The sequence below is a fragment of the Coptis chinensis genome, chromosome 3 (assembly GCF_015680905.1).
Source record: "Coptis chinensis isolate HL-2020 chromosome 3, ASM1568090v1, whole genome shotgun sequence".
NCBI classification, from domain to species: Eukaryota; Viridiplantae; Streptophyta; class Magnoliopsida; order Ranunculales; family Ranunculaceae; genus Coptis; species Coptis chinensis.
Genome location: NC_141458.1, coordinates 100,383,833 through 100,401,362, shown reverse-complemented (window position 1 = coordinate 100,401,362; position 17,530 = coordinate 100,383,833). Strand labels below are relative to the sequence as shown.

At 40.9% G+C, this 17,530-nt stretch overlaps 1 protein-coding gene across 1 annotated transcript; it reads right to left on the bottom strand.

Moving 5' to 3' along the window:
* Nucleotides 1-442: 442 nt before the first annotated feature.
* Nucleotides 443-1,311, bottom strand: LOC147512145 (PR5-like receptor kinase). The gene has a single exon (XM_086598662.1). It carries the CDS (start codon nt 1,309-1,311, stop codon nt 454-456), a length of 858 nt encoding a protein of 285 aa, XP_086454788.1. The 3' UTR covers nt 443-453.
* Nucleotides 1,312-17,530: the final 16,219 nt, after the last annotated feature.

The window sequence follows — 17,530 nt, the reverse complement described above, 5'->3', positions numbered from 1 at the left end:
TATGAAGGAACAAAGCCTTTCTCTCCGGCTTAAAATGCAGAGATGGGATCCTACTATTTAAGTTGTATAATTTCTTTGGTGATACAGTGTTAAATTTATAGTACAGTCTACACAGCCTAAATTATAGTAACAGTAAACGGTTGTACCGCCAACTGTATATGCGGGCGAGCGGATGTCTTAAAATAAGGGCCGCATAGATTTGATTTGGTCTCAAGTTCAATTGCTCTGGCCATGCGTTTTTTTTTTTTTGTGTGTATTTGGTGGGTGGGGTGGGAGGGGAGACCCTAATTTCCCATCTAGGGGGTGATTCTAGTTCACCCTGGGTGTTGCTAACAAGGCTCGAGATCCTAGATCGTAATTCATTTGTGGGATTCCCATAAAGTAATAATTCTTTCAATTAGTTGGAAGTATTTTTTTCACAGTTCTTAGTATACATTCTTCTACTTGTCCTTTTCAAAACTTCTCCCAAACTTGGTCTGGAAATGAGTTTCGGAACTCATCAAGTTTCCTCCTCCCTAGGATATCAAACAACAATATACCATAACTATAAACATCACATTTAGATGTTGCCAATGAGGATTTAGCAAATAGGTCTGGAGCACCATAACTACAAGTCCCTCTAAACCCGGACATGGTGACATGTGATTTATCTGGTACAAGAAGCTTAGCCAGTCCAAAATCACCAATCTTAGGACAGAAGTTTGAGTCGAGCAGAATGTTAGAAGGCTTAATGTCATAATGAATAACTTTGGGATCGCAGTCCTTGTGCTGATACGAGAGTCCGTTTGCTATCCCAATCGCAATATCACACAACGCCTCCCGAGTTATAGTTTCATTTTCGTAAAGAATTTTGTGGAGAGATCCATTTTCCATGAGTTCATAGACAAGTGCTTTCATGTTGGGAGCTAAGCAGAAGCCATAGAGCTTGACCACGTTTTTGTGATGAGTCTTGCCAAATGTAAACACTTCAGCCATAAATTGATCTTTTATTCTGTCAGACCATATTCCACGTGCCAAACCCTTAACAGCCACTTGAACGCCATTGTGTAATATCCCTTTGTAGACTGTTCCAAATGCACCATAACCCAAACTATGAGAAAGATTTGAGGTGAAGGTCTGTAACTGCTCTAATGAATATTTCTTAAGTTTTCCTATTTCAAATTCCTCAATCAACCTTTTTACTGTTTCCAAATCAACATTGTCCATTATCTCATCATCAGTCACGGTTCTAAGGGTGCGGTTGCCTCCCCAAAGATTTGAGAAAAAACTCATTATATAGTACTTATCCATTAAAATGCTAACCCCCGCCATTATAGTTTTCCAAAGTTAACAACTGCCCCTCGTGGCCTCCAAGCATCGCTCCCCCAAACTCAGATTCGGGGATCCATCCCTGCCATATGATACTATGTACTTAGTTATAGGCAACTTTTGTCCAATAAAGAAACTCGTGAAAAATTGTAGCTAGCAGATTTGGAAGAAAGTGTGATACTTAGTTGATTAATTATCAATGATAAAGAAAAACAAATCAAATGAAATGGTGAAATACCATATATGAAGGAACAAAGCCTTTCTCTCCGGCTTAAAATGCAGAGATGGGATCCTACTATTTAAGTTGTATAATTTCTTTGGTGATCTGATTGTTAAATTTATAGTACACTGATCTACATAAAAGCCTAAATTATAGTAACAATGAACGGTTGTACCTAATTTGTATATCTTGGCGGCGGATGGTTTAAAATAAGGGCCGCATAGATTTGATTTGGTCTCAAGTTCAATTGCTCTGGCCATGCGGTATTTTTTTGTGTGTATTTGGGGGAATACTAGTTCACCCTGTTGTTGCTAACAAGGCCCGAGATCCTAGATCGTAATTCATTTGTGGGATTCCCATAAAGTACTAGGATCTGCATAATTCTTTCAATTAGTTAGAAGTATTTTTTTCACAATTCTTAGCAGCATTTGGTACTATGAGTTATACACTTTTACTGTATGGGTTTCTGTTTTAGAATCTTGTGATCTATATATTAAACTGTATGTAAGTCCTAAGAACCTATGCAGGGCTGCATGCAATGAAACTCAAGACTTAGATCAATCATCGATGTTAATTCTTGAGTTAAGCTGATACAAATGATACTAAACGGAAAGACAAAAAGTAATTATTAAAAAAAATTCTACCAAGGGACAAGCTTTTTACCTTGAATTTTTTAGTTTTTCACCGAGTCCCACGACGAAGTCTGCTTCCAAGTCTTTGTATATTTACACAAGTGAAGGCTTATATATTATTCATATACATACAATTAGAACTTCATAAACATTAATGAATAACAAAAAGGCTATAATATATAGTTACTTACCAAATAACCAGAGCAATTGAAGATCGTTTAATTTATCCCTCAAGACTCTATGATTGGTGTAGTTTATGGAGAAGTTGTTCTTCTCTCTCTTTGAACATTGAACTAGAAGGTAGACCTTTAGATTCAAATTTTGAAATGGACATAGAAAGGGCTGAGAGCATTGATGGACCACAAGAAAGGAGTACTCTAGTGGTACCCAATGAGGCTTACTTAGTGGAGGTACCTAGTATACACACTTTGGTATGAGGGAATGAGGAATCAACACCTGCCATAGTGGAAGAGCTGTGTGAAACTGAAATGGATCCTATTGGGTTTCAAGAGGAGAGACCTACCCAACAGAATCCAGCCCACACGCAAAGGAGGAGAGCTCATAATAAGAATACAAGGGGTAGAAATTCTTGTAGAGATGTTGAAGTGGAACATTTCCCTTGGTCCACTAGGGTTATGAGACGGAGAAGTATTACCAGGCCCAAGAGGAGGGGAAGGAACAAAGAGAACCATATACTGCCAGGCCCATCCAGTTGTGAAGAATTGAAATTCCCCCGCACCTCAAATGGCTACTGTAGCCAACATGAAAATGACGACCAAACGAGGGGTTCAATGTCAGGTTCTGCCCCCTCAACACCAACGTATGGTAATGCTTTCTTTTCGTGCTCAACACCAGTCTGTGAAGGACCTGAAAGTAGAGACTCTGTGCAACATCAAGGAGTAGCCGAGACAGAGAGCAACAAAATTGGGGGTGGTATTTACAACATGAGTGGAAATTATAGTCATGGTAAGTTGCCGATTAATGTTGGAGCAATGGCAAGCAGACTATACAGGTGCCAAACAATTGAAGACCTTAATGATTAGATAAAGTATATGCTGGTACCGATTGCTAGGAATTTGGGTTTGTCTTCTCAATTAGGGAGCATGGGTTTGGAAAAATTGTTTGGGGATCTGTCGAAAGGAAACAGGGAAGCAGAAACACATGCAGGGGCAGAGGTCAGAGGTCATCAGGGGGTCGAACTAAGGGAGGTTGACGATGTTAATGTCGATTAAACTGGTTTCTTGGAATGTAAGGGGTCTTGGTAATCTAGAAACATGCAATAATATACGGTTGATAATGAATGAGCACAAGCCTTCAATTATTCTTTTACAGGAGACAAAAATAGGGGGGAACAGAATTTGTTGCTCCAAGATTTGGAATTTCACTTGCCTACCAGCAATCGGATTCTCCGGGGGGATCGTGATAGCATGGGATTCAGAGGTTATAGAGGTTATAGAGGTAACTAACTCACTATGTGGAGCTTACACCCTGTCACTGGAATGCACTTTGAAAGTGGATAGTTTCTCTTGGCTTTTAACAAGTGTTTACAGTCCCAATGATGATGTTTCGAGAATTCATTTTCTTGAGGAACTGGAGGACGTAAGGTCGTGGTCACTACTACCATGGTGTTTCGGGCATGAAAGGGCTGGAAGTTGTAGAATCTCTAAACTAATGCAGTTGTTTGATGAGTTCGTTTCCAAAAATGGCCTTTTGGACTACCCTTTGAACGGAGCACTTTATACATGGTCAGATTGTAGAAGCCTTAGTCATATTGATAGATTTTTAACTTCTTTAGATTAGGATGACCATTTCCCACACGCAAAAGAGATTGCCCTCCCAAAGTATACGTCAGATCATAGAGCAATCAGTTTGGACTGCTCTCGCTCTAAAAGGGGCTGATAAACACACATATTTACACACGTTTATTGGTTTTCAGTTACTTATTTCCTTAAGTCCGAGGTCCACAGTCCAAAGTTCGAGGTCCACAGTCCAAGTCCAAAGTCCAAAGTCCAACGTCCGTGATATAATTAAATGCGTTTTAGTCAAGTTACCTTACTCACGTGGGATTGGTAGGATAGGTCGAGTAAGGGATCGTCCAAACCTTAGGGCTCGGATAGGTTCACAACTGGAGTTACACTTTAAGTGAGTAGGATTTTTAGGTTTCTTTTTAGTTGGTTTTTAATTAAAATAACGGTAATGCAAATAAAATAAATTACTACGGTGATTATATATAGGTAAACAAAAGTAGAGAAACAGGGAGAGAGTTAATCATGCTCATGCAAGAATCATTTTTCAACAGTTTTATTACCAAATCACTACATCTCTAATTTCGTCTCGTTTCGGAGACGACGTCGAGTATTGATCCCTAGTGCATGCCCACATCTCTAGGTCGCATTTCACTAGCATAAGGAGTTTCGATAATACCTCATCTCTGGTATATTATTTCAGCTCCTGGCACAAGTTCACATCAGCTGGACGAATTGGAGAGTCGACACGCCCGACACTGCAGAGTCGTTTTAGCGATTGGAGCGTTTCGAGCATCGATCTAACTTTTGTATCGATCATTTTGGGACCGGATGTTAATTCTATGCCTAATTCCTAAGTAGTGATTCTAGAATATTAACGAAGTCAATCCGATTTTCATCTGAAGCATAAGATAATACCCCCGAGGGGATTAGCTCATCATCCTAGTAGGAATAATAAAACTTCTTTGTATACATTAAGTAAATAAATGCGGATGAGAAATTAACAAGAAAAGAAATGACCTGTTATTAAGGGTAAAATAACTTCTTGTATTAAGCTTCTTTGAAATAAAAATGGCGTAAGGTAAATCTTGAAGAAAAACTAAACGTAGCTAAAGCATTAATATCTTTGAAGACCTCATAATGAAGCGACCCCTTCATATTTATAGGCATCATAGGATGACCATCCGTGAATGATTTTAATTTGCTTTTGGCCCGGTAGCTGGTTTATTTGTTCAAAACTTTGAGAATCAAAGTTTTGTTTTGATATGTTTATCTTTTTCGCCTTTTAGCCGTTTAAAGTTTAGATTCGTTAGCTAATTTCAATTCAAACCACACGGTTTGAATTGGTAGTGCGATCTTCTTTCTTGCCAGGTGGTATCAATTTGAAACCATCATTTGCCACCTGCCTATCTTTCGACTCATCATGCCTTACGGGACGGGCAGAGTGTGTCCACTTACAGGTGTGTCCGATGGTGGCTTTAAATTGGCGTTTTACTACTTTTGTCCTTGCTAGCGAGTTAAATTCGCCGAATTCGCTATGGCAGCTTCACTAGCCAACGTCGGCACCTAGATTTATCCGATTTGAGTTCGGAAGTTTCACGCCTCTTGTATGTGGGCCCGTCTTGTACCGGGTTCTCGTTCTTTTGGAAACCGGCTCTAGTCGGGGCTTTGTTGGGCTTTCACGGGGATTGAGCGGGAATTCAATATTCCCATATTCTTGTACTTGGCGCCTTCACTAGCCAACGCGTCGGCACCTAGATTTATCCGATTTGAGCATCGGAAGTTTCCCGCTTCTTTATATGTGGGCCCGTTCGCGACCGGTTACGTTCTTTTGGGAACCGGCTCTAGTCGGGCTTTGTTGGGCTTCATGGGGATTGAGTGTGAATTCCCAATATTCCGTATTCTTGTACTTGGCGGCTTCACTAGCCAACGCGTCGGCACCTAGATTTATCCGATTTGAGCATCGGAAATTTTTTCTTCTTCATATGTGGGCCCGATTCGCCGACCGGTTCTATTCTCTTTTGAAAACCCGGCTTCATCGGGTCGAGTGGGAAACTCAAATGTTCCCGTATTCCCGTACTTTGATGTATGTTTTATCACTATCTTCATTTTAATTGCGCGAAAACCGCAAAAATCACGAAAATATAATTAGTACATGATTATTAAACACATAATCGACCAAAATGATATGTCCCTCGGGGTTTAATATTACAGTTTTTGGGTGCTTATCACACCACCCCCAAAACAAACACTTTGCTTGTCCTCGAGCAAAGAAGAGACATTAAAGCGATAAGTGATCAAAAAATGTGTTGTCTAAAGCTAAATCTCATTTCGCAGAGAGCGGTTGCATTGACCGTATGCAACAAGGCCTTGAACCACTAGGAATTCCCTAGTGGTGGACGAGTTATAACCTCGTGAGAGTTTTTCGAGAGAAGATACTCACAAACTTCATTTTATACTTCAACGACTTCATTAACAAATGCTTGTTTCCTTAATTAATCTCGGATATCTAGACATCTCACTAGCAAGGGAAACAAGGATTTTATTCTTTCGAAATTCAAGTTAATATACATACAATAATCGAAACATCTACGCATATGAGCATGCATCAAAGTGATCTAATAATGAAATGTACTGGCGGGGCCGTTTACGGATCCTTTGGATAGCGTCCTTAATTAGGTTCTCACGGTGTATGTGTCGAAACACAATTTCTCTCTTATTTTTCCACTCAAGCTTTGCTATCTCCGGTGTAATGCGGTGTGGCACACGCGTTTCCTCACATACTCAATGATGGCGGTCGGAGGCCGAGGTCGAGAAGTCACAACTACTACTTATTATCACACTATCCTATTCCTAATTGAGCTAGAGGCCTTTATTAGGTGTTATGGGGCTTAGGTGGTAGTGTAGAAGAAAATGGAATGGAAAGTTCAAAAAAAATGATAATTATGAGAGAATAAGGTCTTCGAGATATTTATACTAGAGAAATCTTTTTTTTTTCCTGCTTCCAACATGGTTTCCATACTTGGATTTTTCAAGCTTTTGTATTCCCTTTTGATTTGATCTTTGGGGGAAATTCTAACCTTGATATTTCTTTTGATTTTTGGAAACCTATTTCTATTTTTTTTTTTTTTTTTTTTTTTTTCTGAAACAAGTAACTGATTTTGATTTGTGCATAGGTTTTTCTCTTCATTTTTCTGCACTTCATCCTATTTCTCATACTCATCATCTAGGTAGGCTTATTTATTTGTGGTTACTAGATGGGTAATGATTTTTATTGGTGAAGTAGAAAGGATTAATGAAAGGTTCAGTGGGCAACTAGCGGTAAAAAAAAATTTACAGGTACGAATTTTTGGCTATATCGATCCAAAGAATGCCTAAATTCTCGCCTAGGATTTGGGTAGTGATCAAGTAAGTAGACGTGTGAACTTCTCTATTCGGAAGAACTACTCCTCTGTGTCATTACTCATATATCATACATTTTGAGGCTTTTGGTTAGATTCTTACGGGATATGGAAACTAAGTTGTCTAACCGTGGGTCCCGAAACTTATCTTTGTGTACATTTAATGATAGTAGTCGTGAATGCTCATGAAAAGATGTAAAACTATTGCATACATTATTAAATTAAGTTTCTAAGAACAAGTCCTAATTTTGATACTAGGGTGAGATTTCTAAATATTTTTCATCATATATAAAGAGAAACGAGAATTTGTCACTAAACACGTTTATTTAGACATTAAGTAACTATGTACAACTATGCATGCCTAATTTTTGCAAAAGGTTCTCACCACCCCCAAACAGTCGGACCTTTGTGTCCTCAAAGTGTTAAGAGGAAGAAAGAGTATACGGAGAGGCTTTGAGCAAAAAAAATAAAGTGACATCTTCCACGAGAAATTTATTGTAACACACTATATATTATACATCATAAAAGTAGAAGCATAATTGTTAGAGGAGCATAATTGTTAGGTCACTTATTTATTTCGCGATCAAAACATAAAACAAATATGTACATGCATCAACTCACATTGCCCTGACCTTGAGGCTGGGGGATAGTCCTTCCTTGCCTCGTCCCCTCGTAGAAATGCCATTCCTTCAAGATCCCACCAATCTATCATAGCTTTCCGGACTTCACTCCACTTCCTTTTCTTTGCATTGTCTAGATGAGCTATCATTTTATCATCATTAGGGAAAGAGCGAACTTTCTTTAAGATACCTTGCGGGCGTGTCCATGTCGAAATCGCAAAGGAGCGAATTATCTTGTTTGTTGGACACAGAGTCGACCTTTACCCGTCTTGAAAGGTGGCTGCAAACTCGTGGAAATATGTCCTCACTATCCTGCATGATGTAACTGGCAGGGTGATGTAATCTTGCCGAAAAGACCGAGCCTTCTTAAGATTCTCAATTACTAGTTCAGAATGTCGAAGGTGGTGCGTTCTTTGGGCCAATGCATGGAATGTCTTACACGCTTCCTTTGATGCGTGGAAAAATGTCAATCTCCCATGATGTTGAAGAATAAATAGCATGGCGGTTCCCACATTCATGGTCATCTTGGCTAGTGGAATAGTGAATTCGGCCCATCGGCCCGGCTTCGCACGTTCTTTGGCGTGGGCAAGGCCATCGCCATAGCGGGCAGCAAAATCTTCCCTAGAGTAGTCATTAAGGTCATTCTCTATCATGTATTGGATGGGGAGATCCGGGTGAAGAGGAGGAAGGTCGAGCCATAGCCTTTGTTGGCTCATAAAAGGCGTGTCGGGTGTTACCAATACGTGAGTGTAAACCCATTCAACGGGAAACCCTGGACGGTGGTAGATCTTCCATGTTATTATAAAAGTAAGCTGCCAAACTGGGGGGAGTATATGCGCTCGGGTGTAGAATGAGAGAGTTCCATCCAACTTGAGTGATGTAGTCTGCGAAAAGATGTCCATATCTTGGGAGAATTTAGTAAGGAATGGAAAGATTGTTCGGAATCATCTTTGGAGCTTCCATCTCGTGAAAAAATGTGACTGTTTAGACAAGGATAAACAAATAGTAGAGCATGATGAGAATAATTAAGTAAAAACAAATCACCATATGAAAATTAAAAACTAAAAAGAAAATGATAAATAATATAAAATTGCAAAATTTAAATTGTTTTATTGGCCCAAGTAACGGCGAGGATCCTTATGTGGGAGGAATCCGTTTATAAGATTCTCTATGCCGTCAATCCGTGTAACAGCCTGTTGCAACATTTTGCTTTAAATGCGGTAAAATCTCGCGTGGTTCTCCATTATGAGAGTGTGATTTGCCAAGAATTGGTTGTGGTGTGCAAGAATTGTGCTTGTTCCTCTTCGTTTATTGTCCTTGAGTCCGAAATTCAAGAAGGTTGGTGATAATAATGTTCTGACGTTTGAATAATGTCATCAGTCCTTGTTGAATTAAGTGAAGCCCTTCCATGGGATTAAATACGTTGCATAAGGCATTTTCAGTAAAGATGTTGTCGGTGGAACAATCTTCGTTGGTTCCTGCACCGACATGGTTCTTTTGCAACGTCGGGGTTCCAGAATCCGTTCCTACATACTGAGTGAATGGTAAGAATGTTAATTTGTTGAAGAGGTGTATGAGGAGAAGTACTAGAAAACCCCAATGTATCATGATAAGTGTCACAATGGTTGGTAAAAGGGGCGCCTTTTCCGGCGCGTCGCGATCGCATTCCAGAGAAATTTTATAATGCAAAAATCATTGCAGTTAGTCTGCAACACCCAGAGTAAATGGAGGAGTGGTTTGGTTATTTCGGAAGTCTTAGATGTGCCTAGGACATTATGAGCTACCCATTGGATCACAGATAATTGGTTCTTTTGTAAAGATCTCCTGATAAACAATACGGTTTTTCCGGTTGTATTCGCCGTGAAGGATAGTTGCAAACATCAGATGCCGGATATTATCGAAAGGTGAATCCTGAAGGTGAACTCCTTGGTTTGTAATAGGAATTTGAAGTACCTCAGAGATGATTTCCATAGTCAATTCATGCTCGCATCCGTTAGTACGGACAAAGAATTGTCCGTTTTGGAAATAACCGCTTTTATAGAATAACAAGACCAATTCTCTGGAATAAAATATTTGCTTATGGTGTAACAGAGGGTACCATCCTCGACGTAATATTTCAGTGTCAAAAAAAGGATGAAAAAGACCATTTTGAAAAAAATTCATAAAATTTTGCTCAGGCACGAAACTTCGAGTGAGGGCCATTAAAGATGGAGTGGTGAAAAATTATTTTGGAAAAAAAAAAAATGAAGTTAAATATTTTGAGGTGTCTATCCTTGGTATAAATAGCCACCCATCCGAAAATGTAAAAGATACGTTTCGAGGTGTCACAGGGTAGTTAGACCACGTGTATCTTCTAAGATATGCGCAAGAGTGGATGAAGTGTGGATGAGAAGAATGGGGCATGTGACAAGGAGTGCCCCTTTTTTTTTTTTTTTTTTTTTAACGGTTTTATTTACATACAAGGGAGATATACGTGAAAAACACTGGATGTCCAAGGGAGTCACCATCTTAAATCATAGACAACTATCATGTCGAAACGGGGCGAACCCAATCCAAGCCCGGCGTGGCTTCACCTCTATGTATTATGGGGTTAGGCGGGGCCGGTACCATCCCCCGTCTTGGCGCTTTCTGGTCTAATAAAATTGCCCTTTTACATCACGGCTATCCTCAAACCGCCCCAAAGGGACTCAAAGTAACCAATTATAGGGTTGGTGCGGTGGAATCCATTGCCCGTTTGTGTTCCAAGTATGCAACATCTGAGGTTTTACCACGAATCCCTTGTGCAAAACTTAATGCAAAGGGAAAAGGTAACAAAATAAACATATTTACAAGGTGAGTCTTTTAGCGTCGGATCCTCAAGGCGAATCGAAGTCTTTTAATGTCGATTCTCAAAGGCGAATCCCATCTGTGGGAGAAAGCGGCGGCGGCGGCGAAGATTATCTGTGCGGTGGTGTTAGACAAAAGTATACCTTAAACTGGCTAGTATCGGATAGGAAGTCGGGCCTAAGCGAGGAAGGGTTTTGGCAATGCATATACACCAGCCCATCCCCAGCGCCGCGTCGTTTACGAGCAAAAGAACTACGACCATTTCCTATTCGTGATGAATGAGACTTACACCAAATGATTAGCTGAAGTTCACGAGGTAGAGAGTAGAAAAGGGAAGAGAAGGAAGGAGGTGAAATTTTAGGTACCCATCGTTTACCCGAAAAGCGCCGTTTGCTTTCGTGGTGCGAAGACATTTATACTCGGTTACGTAAAAGAGTTTTTCGTGGACTAAGGTTAGAGCTTGCAACCACACACCTCAAAGAACTTTGGAGATCATAAGATAGAAGATGGCCCGGCTACCAAAATGGCGTACCCTCTATAGAAACGAGGGATCGATGCGCCCGGATGAAACATCTAGTCGGTGTATCTTGGATTACGAAGAAGAGTACATTCAACATCCGGTGGCGTAATTGTGGTAATGTTTTTAGGCGTTGCCCATTGACTTGAAATTCAACTGTTATCTTTTGGATTAAGCAAAGAGATTGCCCCATAATGTTTCACGGTGACACAATGAAAGGACCGGACCATCGTGTTTTCAATTTACGGGGAAAGATGTGTAATCACGAGTTATGCAATTAAAACTTTTTGGCCAATTTTGAAATCCTTACGCCAAAAATGTGCTTGTCGTGCACTCTTTTCATATTAGCTTTGTAGGATTTGAGAGATCATAAGCATCACTCGAATCTCCTCTAGCTCATTTAATTGCGGTTTTAAAGCTTCTCGCCTGCCTCGATGATATTGTAATTGAGGCTTTTGATGGCCCAAAAGGCACGGTGCTCAAGTTATTTGGCGGATGACAAGGTTTTCAAAAACAATGCGGTAAGGAGACATCCCTATAGGTGTCTTAAATCTTTGTTCGGTATGCCCACAAGGCATCCGATAAAAGCGAGAGACCGATCCTTTCTTGATGGGTTGACAGTTTTCTCGAATAGACTTTATCTCTCTGTTGGAGACTTCCACTTGGCCACTTTCGTTTGTGGGTGGTATGGAGTAGCAACCTTGTGAGTAACTCCATATTTTTCATTAAAACCCAAAAATTTTGTTACAAAATGTGTACCCCCATCAGCGATGATAGCTTTGGGAACACCAAAGCAAGAGAAAATGTTTTCTTTTACAAATCTCACGGCAGATCTTATGGTCATTTGGCGACATGCGAGTGCCTCAATCCATTTGGACACATAGTCTCGGCGACTAAAATGTATAGAAAACCTTGAGAAATAGGGAAGAGTCCCATAAAATCAATGCCCCAAACATCAAAAATTTCCACAATCAAGATAGGATTTAGGGGCATCATATTTCGTTTGGTAATTCGACCTAGGTGTTGACAACGAATGCAAGCTCACCAATGTTAGGTGTGCATCGCGAAAAGGGTAGCCGGTAAAAACCACATTGTAACACCTTGGCCGAGTTTTTCTTTCCTTTGAAATGACCCTGCAAGATTGTTCATGGCAAAAGGATATCGTCGGTGTGTTCCCAATCGGGAATGCAGCGGCGAACGAATGAATGGTCGGAACAATACTTAAAGAGGTAGGGTTCATCCGAAATAATATTTTACTGGTGGATAAGAACTTTTATGATCGGGGCGTGACCAAAAGGAGGGACTTCCTCGGTAACTAGGTAGTTAACGATATCCGCATTACCATGGGGATGAGAAAATAGAGTACAAGTATTCGATGCGGGAAGGAATCACCGATAGCCCGAGAATCACTATCGATGTCACCAACCGGCCTTGATAAATGGTCGGCTACGACATTTTGGGTTCCTTTCTTGTCTTTGATTTCTAGGGTGAATTCTTGTAAGAGAAGGATCAATGGAACAATCGTTGTTTTCGTCCCGGCATGAAAGTAAGTACCGAAATTGCGGCATGGTCGATTATATACTATGGTCGATGTTCCAACTAGGTAGGGCGAAACTTATCCAAAGCATAGACAACAGACTAGGAACTCTTTCTCGGTTGTGGTATAATTACGTTGGCGTCGTTAAGAGTTTTACTAAGCGTAGTAAATGACAACGGGTTTGTCGTCCACGTCGTTGGCCCTAGCACGGCACCAATAGCAAAGTCGCTAGCATCACACATCGATTCGAATGGTTGAGACCAATCGGGGGTTGAATGATAGGGGCGGTAGTCGAGGCGGTTTTAGAGTATCAAAAGCTTGTTTGCAATTGAAATTGAAGTCGAATCTGCATCCTTAAGTAGGAGATTGGTTAAGGGTCGAGCAACTTTAGAAATCTGAATGAATCTCTGTAAAACCCCGGTAGTGGCCTAAAAGGCACGGATATCGAAGCTGTGCGTGGAAAGGGTAGCGAAGAAATTTTAACAATTTTAGCTTTATCAACCTCTATCCGTCTTTTGAAACAATATGACCTAGAACAAGTCCTTTGGTAACCATGAAATGACACTTCTCCCAATTGAGTACCAGATTTTTTCTTCGCAACAGCGTTAATACTTTAGAAAGGTTGGATAAGCGATTCGTCAAAGGAATTTCCGTAAATGGAAAAGTCGTCCATGAAGACTTCCATATAACGTTCCACCATATCACTAAAAATGTGAAGCATGCGGCGTTGGAAAGTGCACGGGGCATTACAAAGACCAAAAGGCATTCGATGCGTATGCAAAGGTTCCAAAGGGACGCGTGAAAGTTGTCTTTTTCTTGGTTGGGATCGATGACAATTTGGAAGTATCCGGAATAGCCATCAAAGAAAACAGTAGTAGGCATGACCCGGCTAAGCGTTCTAGCATCCGGTCAATGAATGGGGAGGGAGGTGATCTTTACGGGTTACGGCATTAAGTTTCGCGATAGTTAATGCAAATTCTCCATTTCAAAGGAACGCGAGTGGAGATGCACTCACCACTTTCATTTTGCACAACTTGAATGCGGACTTTTGGGAACAACGTGGGCCGGGGACTAACCCGATCACTATATCGAGATAGGGTATATGATACCGCATCAAGTAAGCGTAGAACTTCCTCTCTCACTACTTCCTTCATGGCGGGATTAAAGGCGTTGTGGTTCTCGTGATGTCTTTGTGCGTCATCAAGATGTATCACGATCGTGCATATGCTAGGAAGGTCTATTCCTTGATATCATCTAAGGACCATCCGATGGCGGGCGGTGTTCCACGAATGACATGAATCAAACGTGCCTCTTCGTCTGTAGTCAAGTGAGCAGAAATTATTATAGGGTGACTACCATCGGGATCGAGATGCACGTACTTCAAATCAGGGGGTAAAGGTTTTAAATCCGGAGTTGGAGGATTGGGGATCAAGGATTCGTGAGGGATCATCTCTTCAATGGAAAAGAGTGAATCCGGTTCTTCTGAATTAGTTTGCACCGAAGCATTAGGGTCAAATAGTGGTACTGACTCTAATAATGCATGGACATCCCTTATGTACGAGTCATCGTCAAACTCCGGATTATCAAAAGAAAGAAATTGGTGTATCTCATCTGGGGGAAAAGAGTTTGCGAAATAATCATGTTCCAGACTATCAACCAAGCTAATCTCGCCCTCCATTATAGGATCGGGAAACTGTTTCATTAATTTGAACCGTTGAGTTATGATGAAAAGGTTCGAAAGACAATGTCATTGAACCGTCGACAATTTATGAGAAGGCGTTGGCGGTTGCAAAGGAAAGGGCGTCCCAAGATGATAGGGATGGAGTCACGAGGGCTACTTCGATTATCTAGAATGACAAAATCAACTGGATAGTAAAAATCTTGGACCTTTACTATAACGTTCTCTACTATGCCTTTTGGGTACTTGATGGAAGCGATCCAGCGAGTTGAGAGTCATATTGGTAGGTTTCAATTCATGAAGACCTAAGCTGTTTAAATAAGTAGTAGGAAGTAGGTTAACGGCACTTTAGGTCTAAAAGTGCGATGGCGGTATACTTGTCGCCCTAGCGTGCATGGTAATACGGTTAATCGACACAGGTCCTTGTACTTTACCACACCATTAGTAGTGGTAATCGAGGGAAACCTGTTTTGATGAGGCGGCTTGTTGAGGTACATTAAAATGCGTCGTTTGGTGGTGCACATGTCCTCAAAAACTTGGCATGCTTGGGCAAATGCTTTAAGCATCTAGGAAAGGTAAGTTTATGGTCAAATTTTTGAAGGTTTCACGGATCTCATCAAAATGTTCGTCATGTTTGTTCTTTACCAAGCGGGGGCGGGGAGCGGAGCTTTTGACCGGAATCAGATATAAGGATCGGTGGTATCTTTTCCTAGGGGCGTAGGTGTAGATTTTGATGGTACAACCGTCCGTTATAGGTTGCGAGGTAGGAGTTGGAAGGATGTCGGTCGTGACTTCCGTCGATTCCTCGTCGGCATCGATACATTATTGTCGATGGTTCGGCCCGAGCGAAGAGTGGTAATGGCATTTACCTCACCACGGCTTGGATTACTAGGTCTGGTGCATTGTTGAGTTCAAAGGCGGTGTTTGTGAAACTAGGGTTTGGGGCGCTTGGCGGGGAACACGCACTTTTGACTCTTATCCCGAGCTACTTGGTGAAGAGACCATTGGATAGAAGCTAGGATTTGATTCTATTGATTCATGTATGTCGTCAGGGAAAGTTTCGGCCCGTTTTATCGGTATGGATTATATGCTAAGCAAAGCGGCGTGAGGAACTAGTTCGGTTATTATTCCGGGTTGATTTTGGTAGCCATATCCTTGGTTAGCGGGAACAAGGTTGCGGTTGTTTTGGTATCCCATATTTGCGTTGTTGGGAAAATTACTTTGCCCTTGCTGAAATTGTGGAGGATTTCCTTGACGATAGGAATTGTAGTTCGCGGGTGGTAAATCTACGAGGAACGTTGTTGCCACCTGAAGTAGCTTGTTGTTGGACACGGGGTGCCCAAGCTAAATTCGGATGTTGTCGCCAAGGTGCGTTAGGGATGTTGAAAGCACAAACCTCTTCAGAAGGTTGGGGAGGACACTCGTATACCAAAGGACAATAAGAATCGGTGCTTTCGGGACTTAAACAAAGAGGGCATGGGGAAGCGTTGGCGGCCATGACCTGTTTGGGTTTTGTTCATTTACTTGTACCGAAAGAGCATCAACCTTTTGTTTAGGGACTTCGATTAGAGTTTTTAATTCGGATCGGGTTTGACCTCGAACATAGGCGTAACTTTGGTAGGAGTGTCTTTAGAAGACCTAGAAGAATCGGTGTTTCCCCAATGGGTGCCGTGAGGCTGTTTCTCAAGAAAAGTGTATCTTCGATGGCGCCCTTGTCCATGAAACAACCGCCGTTCATGATATCTAATGTTTCCTTTTGATGGTCGGAGAGACCATTAAAGAATGAACGGACTATCTACAATGGTGTCGAGTTGATGATGGGGACATTCGAGAAGTAGATCAATAAATCTGCTCCACGCTTCGAAAAAGGATTCACAGGGGTCTTTGGCGAAAGAATTGAATCTTTTGAAGCATTTACGTAGTTTTCTTCGAAAGTATAGAACTTTATCATGAATGCTTGAACAAGTTTGGCCCATGTGTCAATGGATTGCGGCTTGTCCGGCGAGCCAAACCGAAGCTTTATCGGCTAAGGTGAAGGGAAACAACCTAAGCAAGACTTGATCGTTGGTAAGCGGTCGGATGGCGGAAAGTGGTGACTACTTGTTGCATCCGGCGAAGATGATTAATACGGTTTTCATGGTCTAAACCATGGTAAGCAGGTAACAAACCGAAAATGTTTGGCGGAATCTGAAAATCACCTACAATCGCGATCGAAGTTTAATGCAGAAGCGTGTCCTTCCGTAAAGGCAAGATAGAAACCGAAGGGGTTTTCGATTTGTGAGATTTTCTTGACCATAATTAAAGGAGATAATGGAAAGCGGAGATGTTTGACGAGGTTGATTTACGGAGGAGGAACTATGCCTAGGAGATAACATAAGCGATTGTTTCTTGTATTTTCGACGATGATATGTAAGTTCTAATTCCTTATGTTTACGGACCGTAGTCTCATACAAATATGAATTTTAATTTAGTGCTCATAAGGAACGAATAATGACGGAGTTTTTAGAAGTTAGGAAGGAGGAGTTGAAGCACGTCTTCCCGAAAGTTGTTGCTAACTTCGGCGAGGGGAAGCTAGGATAGCGTGTGAATATTCCGACAGCCCAAAGTTACCCGGAGAGAATTGAGGGAGGTTGTTACGTGCTAGCACGTTCCTTAATTAGGCAACCTCATTTTTTTCAAGTTTCCTAGGGCGATGGAATAGGATGATGATTTATGATGGTGTATTATGCGGGGTGTTATTAAGATGATTTAGATGAAATTTTTAATTATTATGATTTTTTTTAATTTTTAATTTTTTTAAATTTTTTTAAATAAATTTTTTTTTATTATTATTTTTTTTTTTTTTACGTAATTAGTGTATTATGGAGACGTGATTACGAAATATGCAATTAAAAATGATAGATGCCAAAATAGAACTAACAAATCATATACTAATTTACGCAGACATTCTACCCATGCAAATCTATATTACCTATACGTGCAACTATATGTAAGTTATATGTGAGCTAGGGGATGTCAAGAACGAACTCATGCAATTGAATACCGC